Below are 27,923 nucleotides of genomic sequence, written 5' to 3'. Positions count from 1 at the left end.
TTGGTAAAATTAATTTATTTCTATGAGTTACCTGCAAAATTAATAAATATGATAAAGAAATGCACTGGAATGGCAGTTGCTACGCACCAATACTGAACTTATTGCATCCCCACTCTCATGGGCCTACATAGCAAAGCATCAGACACTAAAACAAATGGAAATATTCTAAAAGGTCTTTGCAGTTATAGATTTACTTATAAATCCACCCATTTCATTGATAAATGCCAGCATTGCCTTAGCTTACTACTGTAACCCTCCAACAGCCATTAACCTGGAGGGTAAGGTACCCTTCATTGAGCTACATAAAAAGGAATGTGCAACCTTAAAGCATTGAGTTTTTTTTCCTAATTCAATGGATTCAAATGCTTCAAGAACACAGAGATCAAACAATATTTATATTTGTGCTTCTAGTTACTCTCTTCCTGTCAACCTAGTACAATTCTGTTTGCTGTCTCCTGATTAAAAAAGGTCTTGGCCTAATTATAAAGTCTTATTATAAGAACCATAAGGTCTTGCTTATATTTCACTTCATATTTCATCACCAGAAAGATTTGATTTTTGAAAGATGTATGTAAGTTTTTTTAAAAAAGCCATTTCCAAAGCAACTGCAGAAACTGAAAACAGCTTCAGAACAGGGCGAATAAAAATCATGATGAAGTGTGCAACTAAATGACCTGGTCAACAAAGAAAGTTCACCCATTTAATACTTTACTGTAGTAGTATTGCAAATATTCCACCAGGTGGCAGGACACCCAAGAGGATCACTGTTCTGCTCCTTATCATGATGTTTGCTGAGAATGAATCAGGATGAGCAGGGGCCCCACAGATCACAGCCATGGAGTCATTGTAACAGTAGCCTTAAGTAGACAAAGGTTTTCTTTATGATATCACAATGAATCAGCTGTAAAAGTGTAAAGCACATTGCCTCCTATTCACCTGATGTGTCCGTTTCCTTCATTATAAAATCCTTCCCACCCTTTACACTGTTCGGAAATGTAACTTTCCTCGCTGGACAGATGGTCACCTTTACAGCATTCATATTGGCCGAATTTCAAAACGTGTAACAGCATTCAACAAAGTCAGGTGCCCACCCTGGTGGACTTGTAGTAAGCTACTGCCTGTCTGTGTCTAATAACCGTGCTCGCCAACATGGAATAAGGGAGCACTAGTATCCAGTTCTTTGTAAACATTTGTTCCATCAATCTGAATCAAAAATTAGGCTTTAAATCACACTCATGGGTGTTTTACGGCTTATTGTGAAGGCAAAAGTTTATAAAAATCACACAATTCCTGGTCGTCACTGAATTCAGGTAAAAGGTTCCCTTGACTCAAGTATCTCATCAGCTCCAGACAGAATAAACTGTGGTATAACAATGATAGATGACAAGTTCTTCACCAGAGTAAAATGGTACAATCCATCACGGGACCACTTGCAATGGTTGACAGATCTTGTTTTCAATAATAAAACAATTTCAATGGATGTTCATTTGTGAGCAACTTCCCCTGAGTAACATATTACTCCATCCTCGATGACCTTTACAATGCAGTAATGTGAAACAGAAACTATCAGCACAGTTCAGCCAGAAGGGAAAGTCCATCTGTGCCTCCCTCTAATACTGCATTACTTTAGCACCTGATTCTGTGTTGAGGGCATCTCTGGTAGGAACAGGGGCCCATGACCACACAGTGATAGGTCCATTCATGATATCGCCATAACCACGTCAGCAAAGTGAGATCCTGTTAGTTTCTGGCTTGGTCCAATCAGTTTATGACACACCATGGAGTTTCATTCAGGTCACATTCCAACAGGATGTTAATGATGAGGCAGTGTACCCCTTCAATTGTCAGCTCAGATCTCGACACTACGCTGTACTTCAGGGTTTTTAAACCACCTTCTTTGTCAATTTTAAACTGTTCCTGAAGATAAAAGAAATGACACACACACACACACACACACACACACACACACACACAGATATACTTTTAAAAACAGTAAATTTAGCATCTTCCCAAGCCCGACTTTGTACCTTGAAGAAGATGGCAGAATCAGGTATTATTCAACAAAAAAAAACTCCAAAGAGCTGTGGATGCTGGAGATCAGAAACAAAAACCGAAATTGCTGGAGAAACTCAGCAGGTCTGGCAACATCTGTGGAGAGTCATAGTCATAGAGATGTACAGCACGGAAACAGACCCTTTGGTCCAACCCGTCCATGCCGACCAGATATCCCAACCCAATCTAGTCCCACCAGCCAGCACCCGGCCCATATCCCTCCAAACCCTTCCTATTCATATACCCATCCAGATGTCTTTTAAATGTTGTAATTGTACCAACCTCCACCACATCCTCTGGCAGCTCACTCCACACACGCATCACCCTCTGTGTGAAAAAGTTGCCCCTTAGGTCGAGAAACAGTAAATGTTTCAGGACCCGTGACACCTCCTGAGAACTGAAGAAGGGTTCTGCGGAAGTGTCACCAGACCTGAAATGTTAACATTGCTTTCTGTCCACAGATGCTGCCAGACCTGCTGAGTTTCTCCAGTAATTTCGGTTTTTGTTTCTGATTTCCAGCATCCGCAGTTCTTGGAGTTTTTTTTCTTATTTAGTGTCTTATCAGGGAACTGTTAACAAGGGAAATTATTTTAAGCTGGGAATCATGGGAGTGAAGTAATGACAATTAGCATAGCAATTTCATAAATGTGAACTTACCACTGAAAGAGTTAACATAACCCCCAAGATAAAAACAGGACCTTTTTGTTTAGAATCCGTACAGTGTGAAAGCAGGCCATTCAGCCCATTGAGTCCATACTGACCCTCTGAAAAATATCCCACCCAGATCCATCCCCCCCCCACCCAATCCCTGTAACCTTGCATTTCCCTTGGCTAATCCACCTAGCCTGCACATTCCTGGATAGTATGGGGCAATTTAACATGGCCCGCAATCCACCTACCCTGCTCAGCATTGGGCAGGAGGGAACCCCTGCAGACATGGGGAGAATGTGGTAACTCCACACAGTCACCTGAGGGTGGAATTGAACCCAGGTCCCTGGTGCTGTGAGGCAGCAGTGCTAACCACTAAGCCATCATGCCACCCCTTGGTAGCTATCACATATCTTTCTAGCTTTGAGAAACTTGCTTTCCTGATCAATTAGCCAAATTAATTAACGAGAAAGGTAAAATTGGGAATAAACAGAACTGTAACTCTAATCGGTTCTTCTCTCTCTCACTCTGCCTCTTAGCAGCAAAGGCAGGAATAGGGCGAATAGTGAGCTCTGCTGGTTGGCACCTTTTCACGGCCATTTCTATTCATTTCCCATCTGTTTAAAATGAGCAATTTAAATGCTTTGGAATTTTTTTCCTGTGCGTTTACTGTTTTGCCTCAGTTTTCTGAGCATTGACTTTCTGCCCTCCCCACCCGAGAGAGCGAAATTGTAATTGGGATCCCTGATGTGCGTGGGTAGGGCAAGCCTGTGACAGAGGTTGTACTTTCCTTACCTGCTTCTGTCTCGACACTCTCTTCTGGTCTCGCTTCCTCCATGCTGGGTCATGGATATGCTTGAAGGTTTGATACCCAGTTTTGATTCCAGTAGGACGGTACAACTAGAGTTAAAACAAGGAACAAGTCTGTTGTACAGCACAAAAGCCACGTAGCCCATTTTGTGTTAGAGAGACAGAAAATTTCAGAGAAGGCACAAGAAGACATAGCTGAACAGATTAGATGTCATAATAAAATTGCAGGATCGTGCTAACTGTCTAATCTAGAGAGAATCGAGAAGTCTCTCAATATCCTTGTTATACAGAGAGATTTTAATAGTCGCAATTTGTTTTGCAGGGCCAGGAACACAAGTATTCCAGGGGAAGGCTGGAACAATCACCCATGTCCACTCATGTAGGAGAAAGCAAACATGCCTCTTTACATCACCGATATTCCAAAATCTGTCTGTCAATCTCTACTTTAAATATACTCAATGGCTGAACTTCCACAGCCCTGTGGGGCACAGAACTCTAAAGATTCACCACCCTCTATGTATAAACATTGCTCCTCAGCTCAGTCCCAACTTGCAATCCCCTTATTTTGAAATTGCATCCCCTGGTACTAAACTGTCCAACCATGTACCTGCATCTACCCTGTCCATGATTTTCCATATTTTGCAGGTTTCTTTTGAAGCTACAGGCCCTGTTTTCCCAATATCTCTTCAGAGGACAGTCCCATCATTTCAGACTGTTGGTGAATGCTCCCCAATGCCAATCGCCAATCACTGAGCTATCTATGAGGCATTCAATGTCACGACTGTGCTGCAGCGATGCCAACTGACCCAAATAGCCCAAACCTCGAGCTGCTGCAGCTAACGGCACTCTCTGCCCAGAGGGTTATTGAGGGCAGTTGGAAAAACTCAGAACCCGTGAAAAGAATCCTTTGTTTTAATTTTTAAGAGGTAAAAGAGGGACACTGAACGTGTTCATTTTAATTTGTATCTTCAAGTTTAATTGAGTTTTGACACCATAGGTCTCCTGAAGAACGGCAATGATACAGATTACCTCACTACGCACAACATAAACTAGTTATCCTAGAATCAACAGCTAGATTACACATATCCACATACCACAGGATATACACTCGAGAGGTTGCAAATGGCATGTCATTCCTCCATGTCTTAGCTAATACTGAATACTTAAAGACTCACGCACTAATCACTTCAGATTAGGGACATTCACTTAAATGCTTCATCATCTAACAACAAAGAAATGTTTAATTTCCCAGTTTCTTAGCCTAAGCCACTAACTTTGGTGAAGGGAAACAAAGCTGCGATCCTCAGTAGCCAAACAACATGGCCTCCCATGATGTCTGATTTCTCTCCTTCCATTAGAGCACCTCAGTCCACTGCTTCTGCTGCCTCCAAATCAGGCCTGTACATTTCTCCCACGTACAGCCTCTCTCACTGTCATCCACCGCAACTGCTCCTTCCTCTGGTCAGGTCTATGCTCTTCTCCACTTCACGTTCTCTCTCAGCCTCTGCTGCTGGTTTAATTTGGCGTCATGTTCAGCACAACATCGTGAGCTGAAGGGCCCGTTCCTGTGCTGTACTGTTCTTTCGCTATTCAGGTGGGTCTACTAGTTTCTGGATGCCCTTATCTGCACAGAATTTCTCAGCATCTGCGAAATCAAGCCCCCTATTTGTTTTATAAAGATCACCTCTCATTGTCCTAAACACCAACGAGTATATTGGCCTAATCTGCTCAACCTCTCCTCATGGGATAACCCCTTAATTCCAGGAAATGACTGTAAACATTTCTGAACTGCTCCCAATGTTTGTATATGATATGTTTAGAAAGATGACCAAAACTGTACACAGCACTCCAGGTGCAGTCTCACCAACATCCTATGTGGTTCCCTCGTTTTATATACTACTCACCTTGCAATAAAGACCAATAACTCCTAGTTATTCACTGGACCCACTTATGAACTTTTTGAGATTGCTGTATCCTTCAATATCACAGCATGCTCCAATCACACTCATTTAAATGCTGCTCCCCTTTTCTATCCCTGCTTTCAGAATGGAAAACCTCATTTTCCCACATTATACTCCATCTGCCAGTGTCTTGCCCACTCCCTTAACATATGACTGACTAGCACTTTGCAAACTCAAGAATTAGCTTTGTCCCTACCTTTGTATCAGCAGCATATTTGGCTACTCTACAGCTGGGCCTTCCTTCCAGGGCACTGAGATAGATTGTAAAAGGCTGAATCTCCACACTGATGCCTGTGGCACTCCTGTAGTCAGCTTGACAAACTGAAAATGACTCGTGTATCTCAATTCTGTTTCCTCTTATTTAGCTAAGCCTCTGTGCATGCTCAGATATCACATCCAACAACGAGAGGGTTCAGGTACATAATTGTTGCAAGTTGCCTCACAGGTAGACAGGGTGGTTAAGAAGGTATTTAGCACACTTGTCTTCATTGCTCAGATGTTTGAAAATAGGAGTTGGGAAGTCATGTTGAGGTTGTAAGGATGTTGGTGAGGCCACTTTTGGAGTACTGTGTACAATTCCATTCACCCTGCTATACAAAAGGATATTATTAAACTGGAGAGGGCTCAGAAAAGATTTACAAGGATGTTGCTGAGACTGGAGAGTTTGAGTTATAAGGAGAGGCTGGACAGGCTGGGACTCTCTTCACTGGAGCGTAGGTGGTGGAGGAGCGTCCTTATGGAGGTTTATAAAATGATGAGGGACACAGATAAGGTGGACCACAAAGGTCTTTTCCCTAGGGTAGGGGAGTTCAAAACTAGGGGGCATATTTTTAAAGACAAAGGAGAAAGATTTAAAAGGGACCGGAGGGGCAACCTTTTCACAGAGAGTGGCTCATGTGGAATGAGCTGCCAGAGGAAGTGGTAGATGCAGGTACAGTTACATTTAAAAGACATTTGGACAGGTACATGAACAGAAAAAGTTTCAAGGGATATGAGCTAAATGCAGGCAAATGGGACTAGTTTAGGTTGAGAAACTTGATCAGCATTGACGAGTTGGACCGAAGGGTTTGTTTTCATCCTGTATGACTCAATAAACTCTTACTGTGCAGTAACCTTTAATCTGGCACCTCAACTGCCTTTTAGAAATCCAAATAAACTGCATCTACTGGCTCATCATTCACACAACGTTTTAAAGCCTCAAAGAACCCCAATAAATTGGTTATGCTGAGTGGACATACATGGTTTGTCTGCAGTGGTGGGAATTACAGTGTTAGTGTATAATGGAGGGGATCAAGAGTTTCTCTTATTGATTCATGGAATGCAGATATCGCTGGTTAGGCACAGCATTTATTAACCACCCCTAATTGCCCAGAATCCAGTTAAGAATCAACCCTATTGCGGTGGGTCTGGAGTCACATGGAGGCCAGACCAGGGAAGGATGGCAGTTTCCTTCCTTACAATCGACAATGGATTCGTGGTTATCATTAGACTCTTAATTCCAATTTTTCTTTTATTATCGAACTCTAACTCCAACATCTGCCATGGCAGGGTTTGAACCCAGATCCCAGAACATTATCTGGGACTCTGGATTAACAGCCCAGTGATAATACAACTAGGCCAAGGCCTTCACATAACAAGGGCTTCTTCAGCTATTTCATCCCAGTGAGAGTTGGGGAGTGAAAGGAAGAAAGGAAATAACAAAACTGGGAGAACACAAACTGTACATAGAATGTACCATTTATACTGACTGCTAGCATGTCAATCACCCAATGTTGGTGGTGTCACTCTATTAAATCTTGGCCACTTGTACATTCAAGCAACATTCATGCCAAATCACAGGTTGAGAACAGCATGCAAGAATCAGAAGTTACCAAGGATGCACCAAACAGGAATTTCACAGTATGTCAGAGTTTAGACTTGCTTACACAAACACTGAAAGGTTTGAGTCTCTCTAATAAAGCATGGTGTATGGCAGTGCAAAACAATTACCTGCAGCCCTGCTGCTGAGATTCTACGATAAAATTCATCATCCTCACGGCCCCATCCCCAAAACCGATTTGACATTCCATTACACTGTAAAAGAACAAACAGAAATTGCACAGATTCCAAAATAAAGAAAAACACCACTTTGGGCAATACGTCAATGCCAGAGCTTCCACAAGCACATGAGCTTCCTCCCAACCCACCACATCGACATATCCTTCCATCCCCTTCTCTTTCATTTGTTTTCTCTCTCATCTCATTGTCTCATAGTACGTTAGTCACTTCAACATTTCATCTGGTAGCCAGTTTCAGAGTCATGCTAATATCTCTGAGTACAGAAGTTTTTCCTGTATTCCCTAATTCAATTTACAATTATTGCAAAGCAGCTGTGATCCGAATACATTGGGCAGGGAACTAATCGCAAGAAATTTAGACGACAATAAAAGAGACATGTTACACTAAATGCACACTGAAGCTTAGATAATAAAGAGGGCATTTATGACTGTGTCTTTTCCATCTAAAACTCACCTCTTCAATATAACACATCCCAGGGACTGTTTTTGAAGGATGCAATTTAGTGACTAATGATGAGGATAAACTAAGAGAATGAAGCTGTATTCAGTTGAAAAGCCTATGGCCCAAACATATACTCCTGTTTTTAATGAGTGAGACTTGATTAAGTTTCATGATTGCTAAGGCCTATAATTAGTAAAGGAAACCAGTTAGTGTGGTTGGCCGTGGCTAACTGGTGGTGCGCCATTGCCTCTGATAAGTTTCAAGTCCCACTCCAGACACATATCAGTTGCTGACATTTCAATGATGTAATGAAACAGTACTGCAATGGCGGAGCTGCTGATGTTTAACAACACTGTCTTCCACCTCAGGCAGGAAAAAAAATCACTGCAGACTAAGAGAAGTAGAGAAGCTCTGATCAGTAATTATCCATCACTTAGTAGAGTTAAAACAGAATATCTTGCTAGTATCTTCCTGGGAGCTTGCTGTGTTTCCCTACATTAACACAATTATGACACTTAATGAGTACTTCACTGGCTATGAAACAATTTGGGTCATCCCAAAACTAAAATTACTTTCCTTTTCTCACAGATACCTGCAAGATAGTTCCTAACTGAGGAATCATTACATACCAGCCATATTCATCCAAGTTCAACTCTTTGATTTCTAGCTCTATCAAAATGCCGAGTGATTGTAAATATCGCTCATAGTGATAGTAATTACTAAGTTAACCGTCAAACACCAGTCCCTACTGATCCATTGAACCAATGGATTAGCTCCCTGCCCAGCATATTCAGATCTCATCTGTTTTTCAATCAATAATAGTTATGGGCTCTGTGTCGAATTATTACCCACCAGTTCAAAATGCTGCTTGGTCAGGAGGAGGATCCCTCCTACATAGCTGCTGTAATGGTAGAGAGGATGAAGGTCTGGGGAAGCCACATGAAATGGCCCCTTTTCAGGATACCCATAATCCAGCTGGTCATTCTGGGGTAACAAGTCCACGTCATGCATAGCGAGGTAATCCGTATCATTGCCACTCTCCAGGAAACCCACGTTTATCAAAGAAGCTCGATTAAACCTGCAATACAAATTAAAATGAACACAAGATATTAGGGGCCCTCTCGTACATTTAAAAAATTTTTTTTACAGATTCTAAGCTTTCAAAACTGATCATTGATTATAAGTCAATAACTAAAATGAGTTAACTCATCTTAAAGAATACAGTTGCTTTAAAAAAGCCAATTTCCTTTCATCACACTATTAAAAAGGTACACACAGAGCACAGCCTTGTGTATGAGAATCAGCAACAAATTCATGGGCTGGGATCCATTTTGAGGCTTGATCTAAATAATGAAGGTTTTTATACGATGCAGTTAAGGTAGAAGGATGGAATTGAGGAACATGGTCAAAATCCATATGTAGCAAATGTAACGTCAGGAGCAAAATTTTAGACAAGAAGAACATGTGTGTGTTTAGTCGGTAGATTATCAATGGATTGCAAGAGAAGAGATGGGAAGCCTCCGTAACTCCCCTAGCGCACAGACACACACACACACACATGTTTGCTCCTGACATTACATTTGCTGTATGTGGATTTTGAGCATGCTCCTCAATCTCATCCTACAACCTCAACAGCAGGTCGGTGATCAATAAATTGTGATCACATAAATGGTTCAAATGAAGAAGTTTTCCATCGTTTAGTTGACAATGAAAAGGAAACTGAAAGGCTGAACCTTAGTTGGTTTTAGATTCCTCCTGCCTTTTATGCTTTGGGCATTGCTGGGTAATTTCCCCACAATGCCTGGTTATTGCCTGTTTAATTGCTGCAAAACACTTCGGTTAGGAGATGGCTAGTTACAGTGCATAGTCTTCAGCACTCAGAACTTTGCCAGGACCCATAGACTTTGCTGTTTCCATTGCACTCAGCTACTAATATCACAACTAGGAGGTAAATATGATTGCTACCCATCATTTCCAGTTATAGACACTTGCCAACACGTTGGCTTTGACTTTTGCACTTTCATCTGGTTAACTGAAGCAGAAAACAGGATATTCATGGAGTCTCCTCCTTGTACATCTTGCCCAACTGTCCACCACCATTACTGAGAATGTGATGGGATACAGAGCCTTCCTTTGAAAGCTGAAGGCAGTAGAAAGATTAGCTAATCAAAAGTTGGAAAAAAAAACTCAACCATGTTGCTTCTGCAATTATAAGGAGCACGTGGATGTAACATCACTCAGTTGGTGCCTAATTTTAAATATTCCTGATTTCTGGTCTGCTATTCACCCCATCATGTTTGAAATTACATTCACCAGAAACCCTGCCTGCAGCTACTGCAGGAGTTATCTTTGTGATGTGAAAGATTATTTCTGGAGGGAAAATAAACAATGATAGGTATGCATAATCATACATTAGAAATCATCAGTAGATGAAAATTATTCAATGAAAACTAAACACGCAAATAGTCCACTTTGAAAACAGACCAAAACTGACCCAAAAACAAATTGCAGCATGTATTGGATAGACAGGGTTTTGTGACGCAATGGTAGTGTCCCTACCTTTGGGCCAGAAGTTCCATGTTAAAGTCTCACCTCCTAGATGTGTCATATGTCCAAAATGTTGAGTAAAATAACTCTGTTGGATATAGACATGTATCTACCATTGTGGCTCACATACATAACATGCAGAAAATGTACATCTTGGGTGTTAGTGCAGGACAGTCACAAGCTGAAATGGTGTTGCCTCATTTCCTTTTCTACCATGGGTTTCTCAGGGGCAGGAATGGTTGCTTGATGTTCCAGGGTTTAGAGCATTTAAAAAGAATAGGGAGGGGAAGAAAAAAAGAGGAGGGGGTGTAGCACTACTAATCAGAGAGGGTATCACAGCTACAGAAGCTTCCATTGTCGAGGAAGATCTGCCTACCGAGTCAGTATGGATGGAAATTAGGAACAACAAGGGAGCAGTCACCTCATTAGGGGTTTACTACAGGCCCCCCAATAGCAGCAGGGAGATGGAAGAAAGCATAGGTCAGCAGACTTTGGAAAAGTGTGGACATAGTAGGGTTGTTGTAATGGGAGACTTTAACTTTCCCAATATTGATTGGAACCTCCTTCGAGCAGAAGATTTGAATGGAGCTGTTTTTGTAAGGTGTGTTCAGGAGGGTTTCCTAACTCAGTACGTTGACAGGCCGATGAGGGGAGAGGTCATTCTAGACTTGGTGCTCGGAAACGAGCCGGGGCAGGTATCAGATCTTGTGGTGGGAGAGCATTTTGGTGATAGTGACCACAACTGCCTCACATTCTACATAGCTATGGAGGTGGTCAGGATTAGGCAAAATGGGAGGATATTTAATTGGGGAAGAGGAAACTATGATGCGATTCGATATGAGTTAGGAAGCATGGACTGGGAGCAATTGTTCCATGGTAAAGGCACTATAGACATGTGGAGACTGTTTAAGGAACAGTTGTTGAAAGTGATGAATAAATATGTCCCGCTGAGACAGGCAAGAAGGGGTAAGATAAAGGAACCTTGGATGACGAGAGCGGTGGAGCTTCTCGCCAAAAGGAAAAAGGTTGCTTACATAAGGTGGAGGAAGCTAGGGTCAAGCTCAGCTCTAGAGGATTACAGGCAGGCGAGGAAGGAGCTCAAAAATGGTCTGAGGAGAGCCAGGAGGGGGCACGATAAAGGCTTGGCAGAATGGATTAGGGAGAACACAAAGGCATTTTACACTTTTGTGAGGAATAAGAAAATGGTCAAAGAAAGAGTAGGGCCGATCAGGGATAGCATAGGGAGTTTGTGTGTGGAGTCTGAGAAGTAGGGGAAGCCCTAAATGAGAATTTTGCTTCTGTCTTTACGAAAGAAATGAACTTTGTAGTGAATGAAACCTTTGAAGAGCAGGTGTGCATGCTGGAATGGATAGAGATAGAGGAAGCTGATGTGCTGAAAATTTTGTCAAACACTAAAGATTGACAAGTCGCCAGGCCCGGACCAGATTTGTCCTCGGCTGCTTTGGGAAACGAGAAATGCAATTGCTTCGCCACTTGCAAAGATCTTTGCATCCTCGCTCTCCACTGGAGTCGTACCTGAGGACTGGAGAGAGGTGAATGTAATTCCTCTCTTCAAGAAAGGAAATAGGGAAATCCCCGGCAATAACAGACCAGTAAGTCTCACGTCTGTCGTCTGCAAGGTGTTAGAAAGGATTCTGAGGGATAGGATTTATGACCATCTGGAAGAGCATGGCTTGATTAAATGCAGTCAACACGGCTTTGAGGGGCAGGTCATGCCTCACAAATCTTATCGAGTTCTTTGAGGATGTGACTAGAAAAGTTGATGAGGGTCGAGCTGTGGATGTGGTGGATATGGACTTCAGCAAGGCATTTGATAAGGTTCCCCATGGTAGGCTCATTCAGAAGGTCAGGAGGAATGGGATTCAGGGGAACATAGCTGTCTGGATACAGAATCGGCTGGTCGACAGAAGACAGCGAGTGGTAGTAGAAGGAAAATATTCTGCCTGGAAGTCTGTGGTGAGTGGTGTTCCACGGGCTCTGTCCTTGGGCCTCTACTGTTTGTAATTTTTATTAATGACTTGGATGAGGGGATTGAAGGATGGGCCAGCAAGTTTGCAGACGACACAAAGGTTGGAGGTGTCGTTGACAGTATAGAGAGCTGTTGTAGGCTGCAGCGGGACATTGACAGGATGCAGAGATGGGCTGAGAGGTGGCAGATGGAGTGCAACCTGGATAAATGCGAGGTGATGCATTTTGGAAGGTCGAATTTGAAAGCTGAGCACAGGATTAAGGATAGGATTCTTGGCAGTGTGGAGGAACAGAGGGATCTTGGTGTGCAGGTACATAGATCCCTTAAAATGGCCACCCAAGTAGACAGGGTTGTTAAGAAAGCATATGGTGTTTTGGCTTTCATTAACAGGGGGATTGAGTTTAAGAGTCGTGAGATCTTGTTGTAGCTCTATAAAACTTTGGTTAGACCGCACTTGGAATACTGCATCCAGTTCTGGTCGCCCTATTATAGGAAAGATGTGGATGCTTTGGAGAGGGTTCAGAGGAGGTTTACCAGGATGCTGCCTGGACTGGAGGGCTTATCTTATGAGGAGAGGTTGACTGAGCTCGGACTTTTTTCATTGGAGAAAAGGAGGAGGAGAGGGGACCTAATTGAGGTATACAAGATAATGAGAGGCATAGATAGACTCGATAGCCAGAGACTATTTCCCAGGGCAGAAATGACTAACATGAGGGGTCATAGTTTTAAACTGGTTGGAGGAAAGTATAGAGAGGATGTCAGAGGCGGGTTCTTTACACAGGGAGTTGTGAGAGCATGGAATGCGTTGCCAGCAGCAGTTGTGGAAGCAAGGTCATTGGGGACATTTAAGAGACCACTGGACATGCATCTGGTCACAGAAATTTGAGGGTGCATACATGAGGATCAGTGGTCGGCACAACATTGTGGGCTGAAGGGCCTGTTCTGTGCTGTACTGTTCTATGTTCTAGTTCTAATTGCTGCTGATTGGCTGTTGCCTGTCTTACTCCATTCCCCAGATGCACATATGCCTCGCTGCATTCAACTCTTGACAGCCAATTGGTGAAGGAGACCAGAACTCAATCTTTCCTCAGTTTTACAGTTATTCACAAACTGAAATGTTACAAGTGTATAGCTCCTAACTTTACAACCTCACCAACCAATGACAATAAAAGGTCTCGCCACAGATGCTCAAGGAATCATATAGTGGATTAAACAAATAACACACTGTCTCCATTTAGACCATGGTCACTGTATTCTCCTGGTTGTAATTATCAGTAGACTCCATTTGCAGTGGGGGTAGAACACACAACATAGAAAAGTCCAGCATAGAACAGGCCCTTCGCTCCACAATGTTGTGCCGAGCTGTAATTCTAATGTAAAATATAGTAACCTACCCACTCCTCAACTCACTGCTATCCATGTGCATGTCCAGCAGTCGCTTAAATGTCCCCAATGACTCTACTTCCACCACCACAGCTGGCAACGCATTTCATGCATTCACAACTCTCTCTGTAAAGAACCTACCTCTGACGTCCCCTCTATACCTTCCTCCTAATATCTTAAAACAATGACCCCTCCTGCCAGTCAATCCTGCCCTGGGGAAAAGTCTCTGGCTATTGACTCTATTCATGCCTCTCATTACCTTGTATACCTTGATCAAGTCACCTCTCTTCCTCCTTCTCTCCAGAGAGAAAAGCCCAAGCTTAGTCAACCTCTCTTAATAAGACAAGCCCTCCAGTCATGGCAGCATCCTGGTAAACTTTCTTTGCACCCTCTCCAAAGCCTCTGTATCTTTCCTACAGTAAGGCGACCAGAACTGGACACAATATTCCAAGTGTGGTCTCACCAGGGACTTGTAGAGCTGCAGCAAAACCTTGCGGCTCTTAAACTCGATCCCTCGCGGCTCTTAAACTCGATCCCTCTGTTAATGAAAGCCAAAACACCATATGCTTTCTTAACAACCCTATCCACTGGGTGGCAACTTTGAGGGATCTATGTACTTGCACCCAGATCCCTCTGTTCCTCCACACTGCCAAGAATCCTGTCTTTAATCCTATATTCAGCATTCGAGTTCGACCTTCCAAAATGCATCACTTCGCATTTATCCAGGTTGAATTCCATATGCCTGTTCTCAGCCTAGCTCTGCATCCTGTCTATGTTGAGCTGCAGTTTGCAATAGCCCTCGATACTATCAACAGCACCTTCAACGTTTGTGTCATCAGCAAATTTACTAACCCACCCCTCAACCTTCTCGTCCAAGTCATTTATAAAAAGTACAAAGAGCAGAGGCCCAAGAACAGAGCTCTACAGGGCACCACTCAACACTGTCCTCCAGGCAGAATATTTTCCATCTACAACCACTCTCTGCCTTCTGTCAGCCAGCCAATTCTGAATCCAGATAGCCAAATTTCCCCGTATCCTATACTTCCTGACTTTATGAAATGAGCCTGCCATGGAGAACCTTATCAAATGCCTTGCTGAAGTCCATGTACACCACATCCACTGCTCGACCTTCATCGACCTGTCTCATCACCTCCTGAAATAACTCAATAAGATTAGTGAGGCATATCCTGCCCCTCACAAAGCCATGTTGACTGCTTTTAATCACTCTATGCTTTTCCAAATAGTCATAAATCCTATCCCTCAGAATTCTTTCCAAAACCTTGCTGACCACAGACGTAAGACTGACTGGTCTGTAATTGCCAGGGATTTCCCTATTTCCCTTTTCAAAAAAGAGGAACATTCGCCTCCCTCCAATTCTCTGGTACGACTCCCATGGAGAGTGAGGAGGCAAAGATCTTCGACAGCGGCTTAGCAACCTCCATTCTCACTTCCCGGAGCAGCCTGGGATAAATCTGGTCTGGCCCTGGGGACTTATCAATCTTAATGTTTGCCAAAATTTCCAGCACATCAACTTCATCAATGTTGATCTGGTCAAGCCTGTTTCCCAGCTCCTCAAAGTTCTCATTCACAACAAGATCCCTTTCCTTAGTGAAAACTGAAGCAAAAAACACATTTAGAGCTTCCCCTATCTGCTCAGACCCCACGCACAAGTTCTCTATGCTATCCCTGATCGGCCCTACCTTCTCCCGGATTATGCTCTTATTCCTCACGTATGAGTAAAATGCCTTTGGGTTCTCCCTAATCCTTCCTGCCAAACCTTTCTCGTGCCCTCTCCTGGCTCTCCTCAGTCCATTTCTGAGCTCTTTTCTAGTACACCTGTAATCCTCTAAAGCTGTACTAGATCTTTGCTTCCTCCACCTTACGTAAGCTGCCTTCTTCCTTTTGACAAGAAGCTCCTCTGTTCTCGTCATCCAAGGCTCCTTAACCTTACCCCTTCTTACCTGTCTCAGAGGAACAAATTTGTGCATCACTCGCAACAATTGCTCCTTAAACAGTCTCCACATGTCTGCTGTGCCCTTTCTGTGGAACAATTGCTCCCAGTCTGTACTTCCCAACTCATGTCTGATAGTGTCATAATTTCCTTTTCCCCAATTAAATATCTTCCCTTGGTAACTGCTTGTTTCACCCCCCCCCCCCCCCCACCAAAGCTATGCTAAATGTGAGGCAGTTGTGGTCACTGTCATCAAAGTACTCTCCCACTGCGAGATCTGACACCTGTCCTGGCTCATTGTCGAGCACCAAATCCAAAATGGCCTCTCCCCTCGTCGGCCTCTCTACATACTGAGTAAGGAAACCCACCTGAACACACCTGACAAAAATGGTTCCATCCAAACCATCTGCACCAAAGAGGTTCCAGTCAATATTCGGAAAGTTGAAGTCACCCATAACAACAACCCTGCTACATCTGCGTTTTTCCAAAACCTGCCCGCCTCTCAGTTTTTCAATTTCTCTACTGCTATTAGGTGGTCTGTAGAAAACCCCCAATGCGGTGCCTTTTCCCTTGCTGTTCCTACCTTCCACCCATACTGACTCAGTAGACAAACCTTTCTCAACAACCTTCGTTTCTGTAGCTGTGATGCACTCTCTGATTAGCAATGCTACACCCCCTCCTCTTTTTCCACCCTCCTTGTTCTTTTAAAACATTCTAAACCCTGGAACATCCAGCAACCACTCCTGCTGCTGTGAAACCCATGTCTCTGTTATGGCCACAACATCATAGTCCCAAATACTGATCCAAGTCATAAGGATGTCATTTATCATTTTTGAAGGCAGAAAACTCACTACAGTTTGGGATCTCAGCAGAGGAATGACCAGCACAACACCAGCAATTATTACAGGAACGTGGTCTGAGGCCAAGTGTTGAACAAAAAACAATTGATTTTGGGTGTCTATAATAACTCTTGCTACTGTTAATGGAAAGGAAGGATTCCAATAACAGTTGAGCAAAAACTCACAACTTGCTATGACTTTCCTTAAATGAATGGTTACTACTAAGAGTATTTGATTCTCACTTTAACAAATGATTATATAGAAGTGATTGTGTTAATCCCCTCTATTAAAGCCCAGTACCTGAAGTGATCAACTTGGTTGATTACAAGGATCTTGTGCCTGATTTTCTTCTTGTTTAAAAATGCATGCATGTATGGCACAAAAGTCAATAGTTCTTCAAATCGCTCCCTGAAAGGGACAATGATTGCGATTTTGTGAGGGCCCCAGGCAGAATTGTCGGTCTCTTCCTGACAAGATTTGTGCACCAAGGCATCGTCGTTGCTGTTCCGACTGCTGCTTATTGTGCAGTTGTAGTGCAGCCATATAACAGAGAAAAATCCAAGTAGTATTAAAGTACAGAATAGTTTAAAGATGGAACATCTCGGTAACATCCTAAGGAGCAGGCCTGACCTGAAAAACATAATTGCACAAACACATTAATTTCTAGAGAGACTAAATGGCCTAACTAGAAGGAGCAAGACTCAATAAAGCTACAGAAAACATTTGTGATAACGAGATGAATACCAAAACAGCTTAGGGCATGTTTTTCTTGATTGTCTCTGGTTAGGTCCTAAGCCCATTATACCTACGGTTATACCGTTAAAGGTTGCAGCCTTTACTCCAATTGTCAATTATTCTAACCATACCTTCCATACCTTGCAATTCATTAGCACCTAAGCCCATTCAAGATAGTTAGCATCCTATATATTAAGAAATACATACATCCAGGAACAATATTACTGCAATAAATTGCAAGACACACATGTTTACACACACAACTACATGCAGTATATTCAAATCTGGAATCCAATCTCAACAGACAAGCTTAGTTAATAATTGTTGGTCCTGCCATAAAATCATTAGCTTTAAGAAAGTTCCATATCAGACAGTGTTCTGTGCCCACTCAATATAAACATATACTTGGTTTTAATGACAGTCCCATACTGCAGCCTGGCAACACGCAGAAATATTAAGCAATAGGCAGTCTCAAATGGTTACTGAAGACCTGTGAGAAAACATGCTAGAAATGAACATACGTTCTCCACTGGACAGTCTGTGCCATTAAAGGTAGTCCTGTGTTTCACTACACACACTCAGTACAGAAATATAAATCGCTGAAAAGTAATCAGTCCAATCAGAAGCAGACCTGTACAAACATACTGCTCCTGACACAGAAACCTTTCCTGGAAAACAGAAGCCACTCAGAAACTCGAGTTAATGTGCACAAGTCAGAATGTTCACAGGACTAGCGTGCTTAATACGTAGTTCTAATACCCTAACCTGCACAGCTCTCACACACACCCCTTAGTATGGTTGGATAGTTACACAATTAGAGCTGAAAAATGTGTTGCTGGAAAAGCGCAGCAGGTCAGGCAGCATCCAAGGAGCAGGAGAATCGACATTTCGGGCATAAGCCCTTCTTCAGGAAGTTACACAATTAGGCAGCTGACATTATACAAGACTTGCTCACATGCAGCAGCACAGAAACATATGTCAATCACAAACTGGACTGATCTATGGAGAGACTGACTCATGCACCAGCCTTCCCAAACAATTAGGAAATATATCACTGAAATACTGTGATCACTCAAGTGGCCATTAATGCCAAGACATACCGCTACATGCACAGAGCACATGTATACGGCATATTAAAGTAGTACTGAATTCTTAACGCTCACTGAATGTATCCATTTAATTCACGCTTCCACAACAGGCAGTTTCATTTTACGCTGGAACAATAGCCTTCCTGCAGACATGATAAATAAGGCGTTTTACAATGTCTCACAATACCATCCTTTTCACATCTGCTTACCTCAATTAAAAAGCATAAAAGTCACTGCTCTTCAATCATTTAACTTATCTGTCACTAAGCTGCTTACTTTGTGATGCACTTGCCCAGACTACTCCGCCTGTGTCCTGTTTGCTCAGAATGTTGGGTAATTGATGTCAATGCTCACAGTACTTACTCAAATCCCATTCTACAGCATCACTAGTTTAACTAAATGGGAGCAACAAGGGGAGAGGGGGAAAAGAGAGACAGACAGACGAGGAGGAGGAGGAATGGGAAGTTTATAAGCATGCTCTACAAATCACCAATATCTCCTTGTCACTTAGAAAAGCCACTAAAGTCCTGATGAAGGGCTTTGCCCGAAACGTCAATTTTCCCACTCCTCCGATGCTGCCTGACCTCCTGTGGCTTTTCTAGCACCACACTTCAACATCAAAGCCCTACTGCCCAGTAAATTAAAGACAAGAGTGCAACAGTGACCTTAACAGATCAACAGTAGCAAGACACAGTTTCAAAATGCCAACTCGACAGATTGAAGACAACACAAGAGAGAAGTAGAGTACGTATTTAACTGCCAGTGATTAAAGTACAAATTGCTCCTACAGGAGAATGAAAACTGCAAACGCAGCCACTGCAACACAAAAGCCATTGAACAGAATGGTGACATACTGTTTCCAACAGGGCTCTGTGCAAACAGGGCTTAAAAAAGCACATTGCTAGAATTAGATATTTAAAAACGTATTGTTTCAGAGCCATGTTGCACATTGAACGGCTCGGGATGACAGTTTGCCAAAAATAATTTGCAACATGTGTCCAATTGTGGTCGCCCAGTTATAGGAAGGATATGATTAAGCTGGAGAGGGCTCAGAAGAGATTTCCCAGGATCTTGCTGGGTATGGAGGGTTTCAGTTATAAAGAGAGGCCGGGATCAGCTGGGACTCTTTTCACTGGAGTGTAGGAGGTTGAGAGGCGACTTTATCGAAGTTTATAAAATAATGAGGGGTATAGATAGAGTTAGATAGTTGTCTTTTGAGTGTGGTGCTGGAAAAGCACAAGCATCAGGCAGCATCCGAGGAGCAGGAGAAATGATGTTTTGAGCATAAGTCCTACGTCAGCCTTTTGCCCGAAACATCGATTCTCCTGCTCCTCGGATGCTGACTGACTGGCTGTGCTTTTCCAGCACCATACTCTTCAACTCTTGATCTCTAGCATCTGCAGTCCTCACTTTCTCATAGCTATCTTTTTCCTAAGATGGGGGATTTCAAGAGTAGGGGGCACATTTTTAAGGTGAGAGATTTAAAAAAGACATGAGGGGAAAGTTGTTTACACAGAGGGTGGTTGGCGTGTGGAATGAACTTCCTGAGGAAATGGGGGATGCAGGCATGACGATTACAACATTTAAAAGACATTTGGATAAGTACATGAATAGGAAAGGTTTGGACGGATACGGGCCAAGTGCAGGTTGGTGGGACTAGTTTAGTTTGGGATTATGGTCTGCATGGACTGGTTGGGCCGAAGGGTGTGTTTCTGTGCTGGATGACTCTATATAAACTAACACTTGTGATTTACACTTCATCTTGCAGTGCTCTATGCAAAAAAGAATTAATAACTGTACTCCCCAATATGCACATGTCAATACAGTGCATTCAATAGCACTTTGCAAAACAATGTAGGTGCAACGCCCTGTAGGTCTTCAATTGTCCTGACCGAACCTAGATGACTCCAGACCTACAGCAATGTGCGTAACTCTCAACTACACTCAGAAATGGCCTAACAAGCCATTCAGTTTTATCAAACCAGTTGGGCTGCGGCAGTTTAAGGCAACAGCTCACCAACACGCTTTCAAGAGCAATCCCCCCAGTGGTGACCCTGCTAGGAACACTCGCACCTCATGACTGAATTCAAGAAAAGTTAGTAAGTTATACTAATAATTTGGCACAATTTGTGGATATATACTCAGACCCTACATACATGGACCATCAAGTCTTTGGGGGGGGGGGGGGGGGGGGAATGCAGAGGTCCTGACTTACTCTAAAGCAGGAATGTTACCCAGGGTGCCACAAGAACTCCGACTGCAAAGCAGTTTAACCACGGATCGGAATGGTGATGACTTTGGTGCAGAAATCAGACATTGTCGACCACTGTCAGTCCTGAAAAGTGCCTGGTCCACCTCAAGATCCTATGGAGGGATAAGGTGTCGAAAAGATGTGAACAACCGGTGAAGATGGGTCATTTCATGCTGCTGCTATGCATGACCAACACATGTTCACTGTGAACAGGATGATGCTGTAAAGCCACAAAGATGACATGCCTCCCACACGTATAATGTGGTACCTGAATTTGTGTGTCACTGTGATTCCAGGTACATAGACTATAAATCCCCACAACTGGGTATTGTTTGTAACCAACAAGTCCATGATTACACAACTCAGAACATAGTTTCCAACATTTGGTGGAAATGCAACGTACTTCCTGAAAAATCCCAATTATGCCAACAATCAATTGAAGATTATTAGTTAGCCTCACTTATGCTTCCTAAAAGCTACATACATTCATATGCAGAGCATGGCTCTCTGCAAGAAAAAGGAATTTCTCCAGGCACTATACTTTTTCAATTAACCAAGCACTCAGAGGATACTATTCCTTGGTTCCGTCTCCATGGCAACCAGTGTCAACTTCAAAAAGTGTGGAGCTGGATAAGCACAGGTTAGACAGCATCTGAGGAGCAGGAGAGTTGATGATGCAGGCATGAGTCCTCCTGATGAAGGAGGGGCAGCACGGTGGCTCAGTGGTTAGCACTGCCGCCTCACAGCGCCAGGGTCTCGGGTTCGATTCCAACCTCAGGGGAGACTGTCTGTGTGGAGTTTTCACATTCTCCCCTTGTCTGCATGGGGTTCCTCCCACAATCCAAAGATGTGCAGCTTAGGGTAGATTGGTCTTGGGAAATTGCACCATTCTGCCCAGGGATGTCAAATTAGGTGCATTGGTCAGGGGTAAATATAGAGTCGGTAAATAGGTCTGGGTGGGTTACTCTTCAGAGGGTTGGTGTGGACATGTTGGGACAAATTGCCTGTTTCCCCACTTTAGGGATTCTACAGGGAGGGGGCAGAGAGTGAAATATAGGACCAGTGCCCTCGAACCATTCTCAAGGGGCAAGTCGCCAGGGCAGGGCGGGCTGACTGACTCTTCAGGGCATTCTGGGATGTCCCGGGGAGCGACTATGCACAGGTCCTGGGGGAGCGTTTAAATGCTGGAGAATTGCCCCTTTCTTGGCGCAGGGCAGTCATCGTCCTACTGCTGCTGAAGGAGGACTTTCGTTTTTTTAACCAACTTGTGCCCGGTCTCCCTCCTCAGCACGGATTACAAAATCTTCGCCAGGGTGTTGTCTTGTCGCCTGGCCTCTGTGCTGGCCCACATGATCCACCCGGACCAGTCCTACACGGTCCCGGGCCGGAGGATACACGACAACGTCCACCTGGTCCGGGACCTGATCCATTTCTGTCGACGGGCTGGTCTGCCGAGCGCCTTCCTGTCTCTCGATCAGAAGAAGGTGTTCGACAGGGTCAATCACGAGTACCTGCTCGGGACTCTGCGGGTCGTCCGGATCTGGCTTCTGTACACCGCCACAGAGTGTCTGGTTAAAGTTAACGGGTCCCTGACGGCGCCCCTTCCCTTCGGGAGAGGAGTGCGTCAAGGCTGTCCCCTGTCCGGCCAGCTGTATTCCCTGTGCGTGGAGCCTTTCCTGCGCCTCTTGCGGAGGAGGTTGTCGGGGCTGGTTCTGCGCGGCGCGGGCACGGGGGTGGTCTTCTCGTCCTATGCCGACGACGTGCTCCTCACTTTCACCGACCCGGCTGACCTGGGGAGGATGCGCGAGTGCCAGGCCGTGTACTCGGCAGCGTCTTCCGCCAGGATCAACTGGGCCAAATGTTCCGGACTACTGGTCGGCCCATGGCGGGTGGACTCTCTGCCGGAGGAGTTACGGGGGTTCAGCTGGAGTACCACCCATCTCCTCTACCTGGGGGTCTACCTCAGCCCGGCTGAGGAATCCTGGCCGGCCAACTGGCAGGAGCTGGAGGCCAAAGTCTCGGCTCACCTAGGCCGCTGGACAGGACTGCTCCGAGTGCTATCTTACAGGAGTCGAGTGCTGGTCATAAACCAGCTGGTGGCCGCCATGCTGTGGTACCGGCTGGTCACTTTGGTCCCTCCTCCTGGCTTTGTCGCTGACATCCAGAGAACGTTGGTCGATTTCTTCTGGGACAAAAAGATGCACTGGGTCGCCGCGCAGGTTCTGAGTCTCCCTATTGAGGAGGGCGGTCAGTCGCTGGTGTGCGTCCGCACCCAGGTCGCGACGTTCCGCCTTCAGACCTTGCGGCGATACCTTTACGTCGAGCCTCCTCCTAGGTGGTGCGCCCTGGCGACGGATTTTTTCCTCCAGGTGCGTAACCTCAACTATGACACACGGCCCCTGTTCGTCGACCGTGACGGTTTGGAAGTCGCCCTCAAGACGTCGCCTGTCTTTTACCAGGACCTGATCACTGCTGAAAAATGTGTTGCTGGAAAAGCGCAGCAGGTCAGGCAGCATCCAAGGAGCAGGAGAATTGATGTTTCGGGCATAAGCCCTTCTTCAGGAATGAGGAAGGTGTGCCAAGCGGGCTGAGATAAAAGGTAGGGAGGAGGGACTTGGAGGGGCGTTGGGAATGCGATAGGTGGAAGGAGGTTAAGGTGAGGGTGATAGGCCGGAGAGGTCGGGAAGAAGATTGCAGGTCAAGAAGGCGGTGCTGAGTCCGAGGGTTGGGACTGAGATAAAGTGGGGGGAGGGGAAATGAGGAAGCTGGAGAAATCTGCATTCATCCCTTGTGGTTGGAGGGTTCCTAGACGGAAGATGAGACGCTCTTCCTCCAGGCATCGTGTTGCCACGGTCTGGTGATGGAGGAGGCCAAGGACCTGCATGTCCTTGGCGGAGTGGGAGGGGGAGTTGAAGTGTTGAGCCACAGGGTGGTTGGGTTGGTTGGTCCGGGTGTCCCAGAGGTGTTCTCTGAAATGTTCCGCAAGTAGGCGGCCTGTCTCCCCAATATAGAGGAGGCCACATCGGGTGCAGCGGATACAGTAAATGATGTGTGTGGAGGTGCAGGTGAATTTGTGATGGATATGGAAGGATCCAATGGGGCCTTGGAGGGAAGTAAGGGGGGAGGTGTGGGCGCAAGTTTTGCATTTCTTGCGGTTGCAGGGGAAGGTGCCGGGAGTGGAGGTTGGGTTGGTGGGGGGTGTGGACCTGACGAGGGAGTCACGGAGGGAGTGGTCTTTCCAGAACGCTGATACGGGAGGGGAGGGAAATATATCCCTGGTGGTGGGGTCTGTTTGGACTTGCGGAACGTTTCAGAGAACACCTCTGGGACACCTGCACCAACCAACCCAACCGCCCTGTGGCTGAACACTAACTCCTCCTCTCACTCCGCTAAGGACATGCAAGTCCTTGGCCTCCTCCATCGCCAAACCATGGCAACACGACGCCTGGAGGAAGAGTGCCTCATCTTCCGCCTAGGAACCCTCCAACCACAAGGGATGATGCAGATTTCTCCAGCTTCCTAATTTCCCCTCCCCCCACCTTATCTCAGTCCCAACCCTCGGACTCAGCACCGCCTTCTTGACCTGCAATCTTCTTCCCGACCTCTCCGCTCCCACTCCCTCTCCAGCCTATCATCCTCACCTTAACCTCCTTTCACCTATCGCATTCCCAACGCCCCTCCCCCAAGTCCCTCCTCCCTACCTTTTATCTTAGCCAGCTTGGCATACCTTCCTCATTCCTGAAGAAGGGCTTATGCCCGAAACGTCGATTCTCCTGCTCCTTGGATGCTGCCTGACCTGCTGTGCTTTTCCAGAGACACATTTTTCAGCTCTGATCTCTAGCATCTGCAGTCCTCACTTTCTCCCAGGACCTGATCACTGTCTGGGACATGGTCGAATCGCGCCACGCCTACCCTCCGGCTGGAGTAGCAGCTGTCGTCAGGGAGCCGTTGCTCAGGAATCCGCACCTCCGTACTCGCGGGTTCGAGTGGCTGTCGGAGGGGAGGGCCGCGGCGGCGAGGGTGAACAGCGTCGGGGATGTACTGGGTGCTTGGGCTGGATGCTGCCGCAGGACATAGCGAGCAAGGCAGCGGACGCCTTAAAATAGCGGTGCTTGGCCCTGAAGTAGTGCATCAGTTGGAGGATGCTCACGTGTGCGGTGGGATCCCGTCCGTGCTCACCCCAGCCCGGACGGAATTTCACATTGGCCCCAAGGTCCCGTACTTCCCGGGGGAACCTGTGCCCCACAACCTGACCTGCCTCCAGAGTTTTAGTTCTACCCCTTTCGGGACATAGAACGACGGGCCCTGTATTGAGTGCTGCTACACACCATCCACCTCTTTTTCCTCATCCACCGTCCGGACACACCTTAGCTTGCCCATTTGCTACCGGGCGGTGGAGATCCCCATTGGAGGGCTCTCTACGCGGGAGTCCTCCCCCTTTCTCTCGGGGATCTGGAGTGGAGGGTGCTGCACGCAGCAGTCCCCTGCAACCGCAGATTGCGGTGGTTCACGTACTCCCAGCCCAACTGCTTGTTCTGTGGTGCTGTGGAGTCCGTGGACCACGTGTATATTGGGTGTGGGCGTTTACACTCCCTTTTTGATCTCCTTAAGATCCTTCTTCTCTGTTTTTGGTTGCCGTTCAGTCCCACTGTCCTGATCTTCGGACACCCGGTACGGAGGAGGGAGGGCAGGTCTGAAGACCTCGTGGGTCTGCTCCTGGGCCTGGCCAAACTGGCCATAAACAGGTCGAGGCAGCGGGCTGTGGAGGGGGTCGTTAGGGCCGACTGCCTGCCCCTCTTCCGCGGTTACGTTAGAGCCCGGGTGTCTCTGGAGAAGGAGCACACGATGTCGACCAACACCCTGGAGTTGTTCAGGGAGAGGTGGGCGCCGCAGGGAGTGGAGTGCATCATTTCTCCCTCCAACTCTATTTTGATTTAGTCCCTACCCTCCCCTTCACTGTTTGATCACGCAGCACTGCCCTTTGATGTGAAGGGCACTGCTTGTCACTGGCCACTTGGGTGTTTCCTTTCTTCCTGGTGGTGGACTATCAATAAAGATTTACACACATGTTGTTCTTCACTGTGTCCTACACCTGCATACACAATAAAAAAAGGAAAAATAATTAAAGCTACATATATTCATATTTAGAGCCTGGCTCTCTGCAAGAAAAAGGAATTTCTCCAGGCACTGCACGTTTTCAATGAACCAAGTACTCGGAGGATACTGTTCCCTAGTTCCTTCTCCATGGCAACCAGAGTCAACTTCAAAAAGTGTGGAGCTGGATAAGCACAGGTCAGACAACATCTGAGGAGCAGGAGAGTTGATGATGCAGGCATGAGTCCTCCTGATGAAGGAGGGGCAGCACGGTGGCTCAGTGGTTAGCACTGCCGCCTCACAGCGCCAGGGTCTCGGGTTCGATTCCAACCTCGGGGGGACTGTCTGTGTGGAGTTTGCACATTCTCCCCGTGTCTGTGTGGGTTTCCTCCGGATGCTCCGGTTTCCTCCCACAGTCCAAAGTTGTCCAGGTTAGGCAGATTGGCCATGCTAAACTGCCCATAGTGTTCAGGCATGTGTAGGTTAGGTGCATCAGTCAGGGGTAAATAGAGGATAATGGGGTAGGGGAATGGGTCTAGGTGGGATACTCTTCAGAGGGTCGGTGTGGACTTGTTGGGCCGAAGGGCCTGTTTCCACACTGTAGGGATTCTATGATTCGAATGTGCTTTTCCAGCACCACACTTTTTGACTCTGACTCTCCAGCATCTGCAGTCCTCATTTTTCTCATACCAGTGTCAACTTGTCAACCAATCAACACTGTGTCCCATTCAGGACAATCTGTTGCTTTTTCTGTAATTTGCCATTCTGTCATGTCTTCACAAGTGCAAGATGAAAGAAACTTTAAGTCTCCTTATTTCAGCATTTCAATATTTAAAACTACCAAAAGCATACTTACTAAGTTTATCATATTCTCTATCTGCAGACGCACCACCCCACTTACAAAGTCACAACAGAAAAGCAATTTGTACTGCTAATCTATATTCAACCATAAATTAACTCGTTTTAAATCAGTTCTCTGATGAGGCAGATGCTTTGTTGGAGCAGCAGTCAGCCAGTGTAGAATAATTCACCGTTTAGGAAACACTCAAGTTACTTTTAAATGCCTTGAGAAATAAAATGTAAATTTCAAATTGCTGTTATTCAACGTGAATCCGACACTCCAGTTTACCTGCTATCTTCCTTAGTGAAATAGAGAACAGGTTTGCGTCTGGAGGAGTACATCATCTTCTTTCACTCACTCAGTCCCTGTCACCATAGTCTCTCCTGGCATGGACTGACTCCTGTTCTCAACGGTGCTGCCAAAATCGACAGCCATCCAGAGATATGCTGCAGGCTTGTCAAATCGAATGAGCGCTTCAGATCTGTTGTATTGTGCCAGGGAATTAGTGAAGTCAATGACCCGAACAGGGGGGAGAAAGATGCCAATGGAATTCCTCACGGTCTCATTTGTGGGGGAATGCAGTCAAACCCTTCCATTGAGCATCAAAAGATCTTCAGTCCTGTCTGCGTGAAGAGACAAATCCAGAGATCATCACTCCTGTCTAAGAATGCAGGCAGACTGAGAGACCCACGCCCTGTCACTGGATACACACCAGGAAACCCTCATCTCTGTTAGACACAGAAACAGACCCTCACCCTGAGAGACACAGACCCCCACCCCAATGGACGCTGATTCCCACCCAGGGACAGAGGCGCTTACCCTGAGAGACACAGACCCTCACCCTTACCCTGAGAGACACAGACCCCCACCCAGGGACACAGGCACTCACTCTGAGTAACACAGAACCTCACCCTTACCCTGAGGGACACAGACACAGACCCAACCCCACCCAGAGTGACACAAGCACCCTCACTCAGAGGGGCAGGGGCAGGGGCAGGGGCACAGACCCCCACCCCCACCCCCGAGGGACACAGACCCTGCGGGAGTGAGTGGGGGCGGGGGCCGCTCTCGGTGAGTTATTGCTGTCCCTCCCGGTCCCGGTCCCGGTGTGTCTCCGCCCCCCCCCCCCGGGGGAGAGGGGGGGGGGGGGTGGGGGGTCTGTGACCCTCACAGCGGCCGCACCGAGCCCCCCCCCGGGGAAGAAAGTTGCTGCCGGTCTCCTACCGGTGCCCCC

At 45.9% G+C, this 27,923-nt stretch overlaps 2 protein-coding genes across 8 annotated transcripts in view; both read right to left on the bottom strand.

The window, feature by feature from the left end:
- b4galt7 (beta-1,4-galactosyltransferase 7) lies at nucleotides 1-27,758 on the bottom strand. Its single transcript, XM_043704043.2, has 6 exons — nucleotides 26,978-27,758; nucleotides 16,981-17,310; nucleotides 8,823-9,048; nucleotides 7,461-7,544; nucleotides 3,496-3,600; nucleotides 1-1,917 (listed from the first exon to the last, which is right to left on the bottom strand). The coding sequence occupies exons 1-6, from the start codon at nucleotides 27,031-27,033 to the stop codon at nucleotides 1,762-1,764; spliced, it is 957 nt and encodes a 318-aa protein (XP_043559978.1). The 5' UTR covers nucleotides 27,034-27,758; the 3' UTR covers nucleotides 1-1,761.
- LOC122556955 (semaphorin-4A-like) overlaps nucleotides 27,191-27,923 on the bottom strand; it is a 32,980-nt gene continuing 32,247 nt past the window's right edge. For 5 of the 7 annotated variants that reach the window (XR_015759838.1, XM_087995522.1, XM_087995523.1 and 2 more), the window contains one exon: nucleotides 27,204-27,312. Coding sequence is in view for 6 of the 7 variants with exons in the window: in XM_087995522.1 (XP_087851648.1) it covers nucleotides 27,303-27,312 (10 nt within the window). In the remaining variant the exon portion in view is untranslated. Of the gene's footprint in view, nucleotides 27,313-27,923 lie in introns of all 7 variants that reach the window. The other 2 variants (XM_087995526.1, XM_087995525.1) reach the window with 2 other exon arrangements.

Source organism: Chiloscyllium plagiosum, unplaced genomic scaffold, assembly GCF_037043375.1.
Source record: "Chiloscyllium plagiosum isolate Xiang-an unplaced genomic scaffold, Cpla_swu_hap1 HiC_scaffold_16, whole genome shotgun sequence".
Taxonomy (NCBI): Eukaryota; Metazoa; Chordata; class Chondrichthyes; order Orectolobiformes; family Hemiscylliidae; genus Chiloscyllium; species Chiloscyllium plagiosum.
This window is presented reverse-complemented; position numbering and strand designations above follow the sequence as displayed.

Excerpts from the sequence above, each read along its gene's own strand:
- b4galt7 (XM_043704043.2), bottom strand. The coding sequence starts at position 27,033 with ATGATGTACTCCTCCAGACGCAAACCTGTTCTCTATTTCACTAAGGAA. Across the intron at positions 7,545-8,822 it reads CCAAGCAGCATTTTGAACTG|TGTAATGGAATGTCAAATCG; the intron begins GTGGGTAATAAT and ends GTTCTTTTACAG. Across the intron at positions 1,918-3,495 it reads GAGTGTCGAGACAGAAGCAG|GAACAGTTTAAAATTGACAA; the intron begins GTAAGGAAAGTA and ends TTTTATCTTCAG.